The 11,519-nt window shown below is 43.8% G+C and overlaps 1 protein-coding gene and 1 non-coding gene across 2 annotated transcripts; one reads left to right on the top strand and one right to left on the bottom strand.

Annotated features, from left to right (window-relative positions):
• The first annotated feature begins 270 nt into the window (after nucleotides 1-270).
• LOC122744800 lies at nucleotides 271-377 on the top strand. Its single transcript, XR_006355144.1, has one exon. It is a non-coding gene; the product is annotated as a U6 spliceosomal RNA (small nuclear RNA).
• Nucleotides 378-2,950: 2,573 nt separating this feature from the next.
• SOX7 (SRY-box transcription factor 7) lies at nucleotides 2,951-11,009 on the bottom strand. Its single transcript, XM_043985918.1, has 2 exons — nucleotides 10,616-11,009; nucleotides 2,951-5,561 (listed from the first exon to the last, which is right to left on the bottom strand). The coding sequence occupies exons 1-2, from the start codon at nucleotides 10,851-10,853 to the stop codon at nucleotides 4,630-4,632; spliced, it is 1,170 nt and encodes a 389-aa protein (XP_043841853.1). The 5' UTR covers nucleotides 10,854-11,009; the 3' UTR covers nucleotides 2,951-4,629.
• Nucleotides 11,010-11,519: the final 510 nt, after the last annotated feature.

Below are 11,519 nucleotides of genomic sequence, written 5' to 3'. Positions count from 1 at the left end.
AGAATGGAGATAAGAACAGCACCCATCTCCCAGGGTTGTTGTGAGGATCACACGAGATAATCATCGTAAAGTACTTAGCGCAGTGACTAGAATATAGTAGATGCTATAGAAATGTTAGTTATATTTGTTGCTGTTGTTTAAAAACCTGTAAATTTCTGTTAGGTATGATTTATTTTGGGGGGGAAGTGTGTGTGTGTGTGTGTGTGTGTGTGTGTGTGTGTGTAATATACATACAGGATTCCCCAAAGGTCTGCACTAAGACTTTTTGGGGTGCTCGCTTCGGCAGCACATATACTAAAATTGGAACGATACAGAGAAGATTAGCATGGCCCCTGCGCAAGGATGACACGCAAATTCGTGAAACGTTCCATAAAAAAAAAAAAAAGACTTTTTGGGATACCCTGTACTGTATGTATGTGAGTATCATTTAATTAGGTAGTTACAAAATTGCTCTATTTTTGTCCCCTTCTGGGTTTCCTTTTTCTTTTCAACTATACATTGAAAAATGTTTATGGATGGTCATTTTTCCTGTATGTGACAATGTATTCATTTTTCTCAGGATGGGGGTGAAGAAGTGAGGCGGACCAGGGAAGCTGAAGGAGGGGTGGAAGAGCAAAAAGGGAAGAAAAGAATGATTGCTTCTCATTACCACCAGTCTACCTTATGATTTCCCTGAGAACCAAAAGAATAATGCAATGGCAACCACCACCATGAATACCATCATCCCCCACAGTGAGTCCCCAGATAATAAGAGATTTATCTGGAGGAGTAATGGCTTCTGAATGAGCAGAAGATTTTAATATCCTTTTGTCTGTCTTTCCTGTTCTCCCCACTACTAGCCCAGGCCTTGTCTGAAAACATGAACAATAAGTGCACATTACAAAAGCTCTTCCAGTCAGCAGGTGGTGCTGTAATCTATCACTGTTAGGTGATACCTAATAATAACAACAATAACTCAGGATTATAGATTTAGAACTAGAAGAGCCATCTAATCCAACCCTCTCGTTTTAAAGATGAGGAATTGAAATATCTAGAGAGGATTATTGATTTATCTATGCATAGGTCAGAAGCTTCAGAGGCAGGATTTGAACCCAGGTTATTTGGTTGCAAAGTCACTATTCTTTCTATTGTGCCATAATGCCTCAGATAATTTTAAAGTTAGCAAAATGTTTTTCCTACAACAGACTTATGTGTTAGGCATTATGTATTAGTATCACCCCCAGTTTGCAGAAAAGAGAACTAAGAACCCAAGAAAGGATATGATTATACAGCTATGAAGTGTTAAGGTGAACTGGACTCCAACCCAAGTTGTCTGATTCCAAAATCATAGATTTTTGAGACAGAAGATATCTTAGAGGACATCTAAACAAACCCAATTCCCCCATTCTAAATATGAGGAAACTAATTCTAGGTCCAGTGTACTCTCTACCCCCTGCTGCCTTTCTTTCCAATCATTTTCTAATTGATTTTTTTTTCACTTTAATTTTAGTTCCATAACTTCCTATTTGTTCTTCCCTGCTTTCCTTGTTGTTACTTTGTTGCACTACATTACTATGTAGTCCTATACAGCCATAAAATGCTCTGTAAAAACCCTAAGCCTGGCCTGGCTGATCTCAACAATTGCCTAGCTGTGAGTTCTAATTCTGGCTGACTCATTACATGACCTTGAGTTGGCCACTTCCCCTCCCTAATTCCTAATGGCACTGCCTATGCAACAGGATAGGAGAATGATTGAGCTCCTCCTGGGCTGTGGGCAAGAAATGGCCCATAAAAATGTCTACAGAGCTCCTTATAGCTATAAAGAGCTATTAAAATGATGAACAATTATTATCATAATTGAATCATAAGTACAATGCCAATTTGGGCCCTCCCAGAACTTACTTCTCAGCACATCAGGGCCTGAGGAAAACAAGTTACTGAGTTCAAATAGGTGACATCCAAGTCACTACTTTGTGGAAGGGAAAGACTGAAGGCCTCACCTAGAACTTTATGGGGCATAGAGAACTCTTTTACAAGGAATATAGACCTCTTAACAATTGGAGTCACTATTCAAAAGTAGAACTAGCTACCTCAGAAGGGCTCCTCTTTGCCTCAGGCCTTCCAGCCAGGAATAGATGACAATTTATCCAGTATGTTATAAAGGAAAGTCTTGTTGAGATATGGGTTGGAACTGTCATGGTCTCTGAAGTTCTTTCCCAGTCTGAGCTTCTATGAATCTGGTTGTGCTGTGCTGTGCACGTGCACACACACACACACACACACACACACACACACACACATTGAATCAGGTAGATGAGATTATTTTCCAGTATAAAATAATATCGTTGGCTGATAATTTCAGGAAAGGTGACCATATGTGTGTATTATATGTTATATGTAACAATATTATATCTATTCACTATATGTATATATGTATGTGTATATATGTGTGTCATTCACTTTGTTGTTGTTGTTGTTGTTGTTATTTTGCAGGGCAATGAGGGTTAAGTGACTTGCCCGGGGTCACACAGCTAGTAAGTTTCAAGTGTCTGAGGTCAGATTTGAATTCAGGTCCTCCTGAATCCAGGGCCAGTGCTTTATCCACTGTGCCACCTAGCTGCCCTCCATTCAATTCACTTTGAATGTGTAAACTCTGCTGTAGACCTTACAGGAAAGAAAGAGTTTCTTCCCATGTGCTACTCAATATCTCTTTATTTCAAGCCTATGCTAACACCACTCTTTCCTGGAGAATGTGCTGGGATTTATAGTTTTAGCAGGATTTATAAAATACCAAAGCAATTGTAAATATAACCACAAATATTTTATTTTTTTAAAAGTTGACGTAGAAAAGATTTTGACTAATAGTACATACAAAAGTCGCACACGATAAACACAATAAATGTTTCTCTCATGAAAACCTTTTTTTTGCATTTTTGGGGGACCAAAAATTATCATTCAAATGATAAAATCATCATGGTAAAAAAAGTGTTTATTTAAATTAAATAGTTTAAACAAACTAATATCTACACAGCTGTTCCAAGCAAATATCACTCTTATAAAAGATGGAACATTTTAGCTTATAACTGTAGTGTTTAAAAAGATAATTAATACACATTCAAGATTGCACATCAGTCAATCGTAGCTACAACTATTATTTATTATCAAATTTCATATGCAGTAATAACATGAAGATTAATCATGTTTTATAATTGATTTACAATAAAAAATTTTCATGGAAGAAAAAAAGAAACTTTAACAATACAAAATACAGGGGGAAATTGAGGGAGAATATATGATCAATTTACAGGTTCCCGACAAGCAATAATACACTGAAGTTGAAAGACAATCAGTGATCTTGTTGCTCAGTGTTGAGTATATTCCTTCAAAGGAGGCTTTGGAGAAGGCTGGAAATATCTGTAGGGTGGGATCGGGGCTCATAAAATCTTCCAAAGTGAGTTGTCTACATTTTCTTGGGAGGCAAAGGGAAGGAAGGAGATACAGAGAGAAGGGGAAAGCAAGCGAGATAGAACAGAGATAAGAGACAAGAGAGAGGTACCTTCCTATACAGAAAAGACTATGACAAAATATGGTACATAAATCTCATGAACCCTGATATTGGGAGAAAGTGAATCTGTTTGGTCCTAACCTGCCTCATGGCCTTTATGGTTATGAGAGATGGGGTTTCGATGAAGGTATTCCAGAAGAGTCCTGCATATATGTGTACATAGGTATATGAAACAGTCCAAGTATCATCTTCAGATACATAAATGATTACATCTGTTTTCATGAATTTTTTTATTCCCACAGACCCATCCAGAAAAAATGTAAAACTACCTTTAGTTATCTGATCTTCCTTTCACCTTTGCATTCTTATTTTCCACAGACCTTCAACCAACAATTTCCCAAGTCACAGTTGTGGTTGCTGTTTTAACTTGGTTTCTTTGACAGATTTTTTAAAGGTAGCAATTTTTTTTTTTAAGTTGGCAGAATGCAGAGAGCACAATTGAAAGCTTAATTCATTTTTGTTTCCTAAGTGGATGGAGGCAAGCTTGGAGATCACCTAGACTAATGATCTCATTTGACAGAGGAGGAAACCGAGGCCTGGAGTTGTTTAATACTATTTTGAAGGTCAACTAGCTTGTCTGCTAGCAGAGGTATAACTGGACCTCAGTTTTCCAGACTCCCTGTCGCTCGTTCCACTATGCTAACCTGAAAGCCAATGCCTTTTGTTCTGATCCTCTGCAAGCCTATGTCTGAGGCAGGGAAAAGAGTACAGGGAAAGGATTCCCAGAGATGGAGTGAAGCTGTTGTATTTCATATGATGGGAAGAGAGGAAAGTCAGAGAAAATTTCAGTCTTAAACAGCATCAGTAGGAGTCTTACATTGACATGTTCATGTGGTAGAGAGAATTAAGAAAATATGCTGAAGGAAAGTGGAACTAGTTGTCAGGAAGGGAAAGTGGGTCAGCAAAAGTCCATTTATCTATAGGACGAAGTCAATTCCAATCCATCAGCTTAGACCTTGACCCATTCTGAGGGAGCCCTCAGAGACGTTGTATCAAGGGAAGCTATTGCTAATACTGTTTTAGTCTCTCCGCTCAGTTCAGTCCACACAGAGCAGAAGGTCAGGAATTGCCATATGCACAGAGGTCTAGGAGACACTGTAGCTATTGTAGTAGGTCGCTGTGGCATCAGCCAGGACTGAGATGAGGCTGGTCTCCGTGGGGCCCCCCGGTGTCACCTGGGAGGCCGGGGCATGTCCACTGATAGTGATGCCCCCTGTGGAGTCTGGATGGCCGGGAGTGTTCAAATACTGGTCAAATTCATTACGGTCCATGTCCCCCAAGAGTTCTACCTGGCTCAGTTGATCAAGGGCATCGAAACCTGGGTGTTCGGGGGGAGGGGAGAGCTGGCCCAGATGGGCATGAAGGTTGGGGTGGAGAGCATGGAAGGCAGGGGGAGAGTAGTATGCTGGGGAAGGTGAGCAGCTGGTTACAGAGGGGATCATGGAGACGCCCGGGGACTGGGTGAGGGCAATGGAGCCCAAAGGGTGATTGCAGTGGAGGGGGCTGGGCATATATTCTGGAGAGTACGTAGTTCCTGGTATGTGTGGGAGACGGTGGGGATGAGAGTGCTCTTCCTGGCAAGGGGAAGAGAAGAAGGTCTGCTCAGGCTCCAGGACATCCAAAGGAGACATTTCTGGTGGGGTGGGCAGCCCATATGGGTAGGCATCCACACTGCTAGTGGAGCTGCTAGCGCTGGTGCAGCTGCCAGTGGGTACCTCCTGATAGCAGCCCCGGAGGCTGGGCAGGGCTGTAGCTGGGGAGTACTCACCATGTTCTTCTTTCTCCCCCACAGAAACCCTGCTGCCACACCTCTTGTCCGGGAGGGAGTTCTGGTCTCGAGTAAGGCTGCTCAGCAGGAAACCTGGGTCCACCCGTTTACAGATACGCTTGAGCTGCTTCTTTCGACGAGGGCGGTACTTGTAGTTGGGATAATCCTGCATGTGCTGTACCCGGAGCCTCTCGGCCTCATCCACATAGGGCCTCTTCTGGGAGAGAGTCAGAGCCTTCCAGGACTTTCCTGCTCACAGGGGTAGAAAAAGCCACTTTTAGAGCCCTTCAGTGTTGGAGGTCAGGTGTTTGAAAATCCCACTCCCACACAGTCTGCACCAGACAACTCCCACAGGCCCAGCGCTGCCCGATCACACCACTCTCACACAACAGAGAAACACAAACAATGCACTTCACATGCCCTTCCCAGATGCCCCACGCACACTTCCCACCACAAATTCTTTGCACGCACCTCCAGAACCCTAACCTTTCATACTCTTCCTCCCACAAACACACCACATGAAATTGATGAACACCCACACACACTACCTCACACGTCATCTCATATACAAATGTATAGGCAATACCCTGCATCATTGCTAAAAGACCAGCTGACCTGTCTGCAGCTGAAATTATTTTTAAAATTCATTTAATTAAGGTTCTGCTTACATTCAAGTGTCAATTCTAATCACGTGAGAAGTTAAAGTCACCTCCTACCTTCATCACTAAATCTCAGTGATTGTATGCTTAGATTTCCATAAAAATGTGTAAATATCAGGCATTTTACAAGCAGGAAATTTCAAACATTGTACAAGCAGGAATTAAGACTCAAGTCAGTCAAGGCACAGAGTCCTACTTGAGTTAGAGGATTTTTCATCAGGATATCAGTGGATCCAGAAATCTCATTAAGCTGAGCACTTCTTTCCAATAATGCCTATCAAAACACACCCTCCACATCTTGAGTGTAATAAATGATTGTCCTTCACAGTTGAAAGGCAAACAGGATTCTAGTCCATGACTGTGTTAGTCGTTCTTCCCTAACGAGAGATTAGATTCTGTCTAGTCACCAGCCATGACCTATATGAAGGCTGCAACCTGTATTCTGACCATCAAGGTTGCCTTTAATGAGTGGGCTTATGGTAGCTGAGTAGAGGGTAAATTCATTCCATAATCTACTCCACAAGTAACTGGATATTTGGCTTCAGAAGCTGTCGTTTCATCTCCCTGGGTTCACTTCCCTTGTCATAAAAATCGAGCTACTGAAATAACATCCAGTTCAAAAATTTACTTCTTGCAAGAATGCTTCCCTGATTAACCCGACCCCACCCAGTCCAATCATCTGGTCTAATCTCCCAATTTTATGGATGAGACCAAGTTCCAGAAAAATTAAGTGACTTGCTCCATAGAGATCGTACAGTTGGTTGACAGCTCTGCAAGGAAACAGGTTAGGTATTGACATTGGCAGTCAGTGACCAGGGGGGAAAAAAGTCTTAGTAGAAACACAACCAAGGAAATACTTATCCTGCAAAGTCAGTCAATAAACATTTTATTAAGAGCCTGCTATGTGCCAGGCACTGTGCTAAGTGCTGGGATTTCTTTGTGTAAGAATAGCAAAAGATAGTCTCTGCTCTCAAGGGACTCATAGTCTAAGGGGAAGAACCCCACCTCCCAGGCTGCAGCAAGCCCCTCTCTCTAGCAGAGAATTTGCTCACTGAGCAAATAGCTCAGAAAATCAAGTCTTTAAAAATACAATAGTTTAGTTGCTAAGTCAGAGAGGCCTGAGCACTGGGCAAAGGTATGTTTATTGTAAATATGGTCTGGAACTGTGTTGTGGGGAGGGGGAATCTCCCAATGAAGACACTCCCCCTACCAATGAATACTAACACCTTCTAGTACTTATAGCCACAGAGGATTGTCTGTGACACTGAGAGGCTATGATTTGGCCCAACACAGAGAGGCAGGTCTTGAATTCAAGTCTTCCCAACTCTGATGTCAACTTTCTATCTTCTACTCCATAGGTGTCAAAAAACGTGGCCCACAACACTCCCGAGTATGATCAGGACCAGATTAAAATGTAATGGGGAAATATTTAAGAAAATAAATGAGAATAACAATGATACATAGATAATATTACATTTTAAAAGTAAGTCAAGGGGCAGCTAGGTGGTGCAGTGGATAGAGCACCGGCCCTGGAGTCAGGAGGACCTGAGTTCAAATCTGGCCTCAGACACTTAACACTAGCTGTGTGACCCTGGGCAAGTCACTTGACCCCAATTGCCTCACTAAAAAAAAAATATAAAAAAAAATAAAGTAAATAATTACTTAACATTAAAAAAAAAAGTAAGTCAATATGTGATCCTTAGGGAGCCTTATTTTCAGATTAGTGGCCCCCATTTCTATTTGAGTAGACTCCACTGCCCTACACCACACTGCTTCTCATTGTAAATATAATTACTGAAATACAGATTTACTGTCCTATTTAATAACAAGGAGGCAGTACTGTATGTATAGTGATAAGAGCATTGGTGTGGTAGAAAGAGCCCTGGACCAAGAGATGAGAGATCTGGAGACCTGGCTGTCAGTACCAGATACAACTCTAACTAGGTCTATGATGTGGGCAAGGTATTTTGATCTCTCTGCAAGTCAGTTTCTTCAACTGCAAAATGTAGTGGGTTTAAATAATACCATGTTTCAGGTTCCTTTGAACTCTAAAATTCTATTTCTAAAATAGTATTTCTACTCTATTAGCTAGTACCACTTTAGTTCAAAACTGTGAATTCTGCTATTAAAAGAACACTTTACTGAAGAAGCATTTTTCATCCAATCTCTTAAGAGAAATTTTATCATCTGAGGGTCCCTTTAAGGTTAGTGGCAAATACAGGATGCCTGACAGACTATTTTTTTTTTATCCATCCATGGCCAACCCAAACACTGTGCTTTGCACTTAATAAATGTTTGTTAAATTGATACAATGAATTATATGCACACTTTTGCCTGAGATTTGCCTACAGACCCTTCTAGATTTGATCCAACCATTCTAAGTCACGTGTTGAACTTATGAAAAGGACTTCATTATGTTACAGGCTCGGTCATTTTTCTCCAAATTGCTCATTCTGGGCCTAAACAAGGAAACTGGGGTGGATGACTGGAAACCCGGAGTGGAGACTCCGGAGCTAGCAGGTGGGTCAGGGTTTAATTAGCATCTCCGGCCAAGAACAGATTTGCCCTGCCTTCCACTTAAATTGAGAAATGGGACTCGGGAAGCAAATCTTGGCAGTTGGATTTAGCCCACAAAGATGAGAATGTTCACTCTTCGACTTTTCTATCATATGAAATGGTCAAAACTCAAAGGGAAAAAGGAAGCTGCCCTTGTCCACAGGGTCCAGACCAGGATTGGAAAGAGATCTGATACTTTTCCATTTTAACCTCTAAAGTAAAACTCCAATTTTTAAAAGTCCCCCGTTCAAGAATTAGAAGTAGGGAATCATAGATTATGCATGCAGAATCGAGTAATCTCTAGTTTTTGATTTGAATGAAATAGGCCTTCAGAAGACGGGGCGGCAAAAAGAAAGAGAGATTCTCCTTCCCCCAGGAGAATAAAAGAGAGACATCTCTTATTCTTTTGAATATAAAAAAGGAAAACAAAATAAAACCCCACCTTTACATTAAAGATCGAAACAGAAGGTTCTTAACCCCGGGCGGGGATCTTTTAAAATATTTTGATAACTATATCTCGGTATAATTGGTTTCCTTTGTAATCCTATGTATTTTACTTTATGCATTTAAACATATTATTCTGAGAAGAGTTCCACTGGCTTCCCCACACTGCCAAAGTGATATCCATGACACATAATGAGGTCTAGAACTTTTAGTCTAAACAAACTCAGCCTTTCATCTTTGAGGAAGGAGACTAAAGGAGTCGTCTCCTCTCTCTCTATTCCGAGCCCGCCCCCCCCCCCCCTCAAAGTACCTCGGCTTCCCTTTCCAAGCACCTTTAAGCCTGAGCCTTCGTCCGACTTCCCAATGCAAAGTCCCAGCATCGCAGGTTACCTTCAGCCCACACCCTCCCAGGTCCTCTTCACAATCATAAAAAGAAGTCCCGCAACAGCTGCGGAGGACTTGCCCGGGATCCTTCGTAACCGTCCCACGCGTACAGTGCCTTTTCCCTCACAACTGGAGAGAGTGAGAGACCGTTCGGGAGAATCCGAACCCACACGCCTACTCTAAACTACAAATTCGGGTAACGAATCTTGCCAGATTATCTGTATTTCCTTTCCTGCTCTACGAATACTTTTGTGTTACTAGTAATTTATACCAAATGTTTACCCCCAGGTGTTTCTCCGTTGCTAATAATGCTTGTTATTATTTAAACCGTAACAGTACTGCAAATACTGGGGAAGAAATAATTACTTTCCGGCTCGCGTGTGCCTGTTAGTCATCCAGATTGACAGCGATCCGTTCCCCTCCATGTTTCGGGTACAAGCCCTTTCCGTCCTTCCGGGGTGGGTTCATCAGTGCACCTATCTATCAATAAAGCGGCTTCAGTTTCTAACTTTGCCATCCTGGCGGGATGCGTAACCCGCTTTGGGGAGCAAATCGAGGCTGGTCTTGTTAATTAGCACCAAGCAACACTCGGCCCTCCAGAGCCCTCCGGCTGGGAGGTGAGTGCCAGGGTTTCAGCGAGTCTTAAGTTCCTGGGCTCTGGAGTCACTCAACTCTCAGGTCAGTCTCGTGTGTACAGTAGTTCGCGTTGTTCCTCCACTTCGAGGCAGGGGCTTCTTTTCCTTTTTTTTTTCTTTCTTTTTGGCCTTTCTTTTCCCCCTCAGAGCTTAACATAGTGGCGGGGCATACAGTAAGTGTCTAATAAATACTTGTTGACTAAGTGCCCGCAGTTTTATTCAGACCCAAGAGCCTTATTTAGTTCCTGAAGTCTTGACTAAGCTATATCGGGGGTTCTATCCTCCTCCCCTGGGGTCAGTCCCTTCTTCCTCTCTCCCAAAGTCCCTCTACCTCGACCCTCCCCCTGCCTCTGTCTCCTAGAAAATACCAGCTCCGCTTTCAAATGCCTCTATTCTCATTGTGGATCCGTAAGTTCACTGTATTCATTTTAAACATTCACACAATAATTGTATTTGTTCCTCCCCCGCCCCCTATATTTTCCCAAGACCCCTAAACATACACACACAATATATCTGCAGACTCTTAGGACCCATGCACACACACACACACAAGCGCGCTCGGTGAGTAGCAGCACAGGGTAGGACTTGGGGAAGGGGCGCTTGGCGGGGTCGCCCCTGCTCTTACCCAGCATCTTGCTGAGCTCCGCGTTGTGTAGGTCTGGGTTCTGCACTGCCAGCCGCTTTCTCTCGTCCTTGGCCCACACCATGAAGGCGTTCATGGGCCGGCGGATGCGGCTCTCGGCGCCCTTCTCCCCCGGGGTACGATGGGCTGCGGGCGATGCCAGCCCATCAGAAAGCTCTCCGTCCAAAGGCGGGCACTCCAGCCCGTCCGGCCAGGGGTAGGCGCCCAGCAGCGTGGCCATGATCGCCCAGACGGCTCGCCTCGCCCTGACCTCCTTGGTTAGGGTTGGCCTAGGCTCTGACCCTCCGGCACCAGCAGCCGCGGCTCGCAGGCTGGCTCACACGGGTCAGGTCGGGGGCGCCCCACACTCGGCAGCGCGGACGGCCTGCCCTCTATATATCAGCTCCCGGGCAGTCGCTTCCTCCAATGACACTTAAAGGTGCAGCGGCTCCTCCTTCCATTCCGGCTAACTATGCCCCCTCCCTAAGGGCCAGGGCCCGTGGAGAGCTGCTCCGACCTGCCACGGAGGGGGGAGGTGGAGAAAAAGAGGATGGACACACCTCCAGGACTCGGCAGTCCCCTCCCCGCCCCACCCCCTCCAGGCCCGTCCCGTTTCTCTGGGCTCCGGCTCGCGGGTGCATCCAGGAGTTTCTCTCCTTCCTGGCGGGAACAGCGTCTGAGGTGTTACTTTTTGAAACAAACTTTCTTTTTTCTTTTGGCCTTCACCTACGGAAAGGCTCGCAGGCTCCAAGGCAGAAACGTTAAGTACAAGTCTTGCTACTTGTACTTGACTTCCTCTTGGTCTGACCAGGGACAAGACCCTTTGGCTCTCTGTACCTCAGTTTCCTTGTCTGTAAATGGGCATAACAATACCCTCACCGTCTTCTTCATTGTGTGAAAGAATGAA

This window comes from Dromiciops gliroides, chromosome 2 (genome assembly GCF_019393635.1).
Source record: "Dromiciops gliroides isolate mDroGli1 chromosome 2, mDroGli1.pri, whole genome shotgun sequence".
NCBI classification, from domain to species: domain Eukaryota; kingdom Metazoa; phylum Chordata; class Mammalia; order Microbiotheria; family Microbiotheriidae; genus Dromiciops; species Dromiciops gliroides.
This window is presented reverse-complemented; position numbering and strand designations above follow the sequence as displayed.

Bases quoted from the DNA above. Each gene is read 5' to 3' on its own strand.
- SOX7 (XM_043985918.1), bottom strand. From the start codon at position 10,853: ATGGCCACGCTGCTGGGCGCCTACCCCTGGCCGGACGGGCTGGAGTGC. The intron at 5,562-10,615 runs GTAAGAGCAGGG...CCCTGTGAGCAG, and splicing joins GGAGCTCAGCAAGATGCTGG to GAAAGTCCTGGAAGGCTCTG.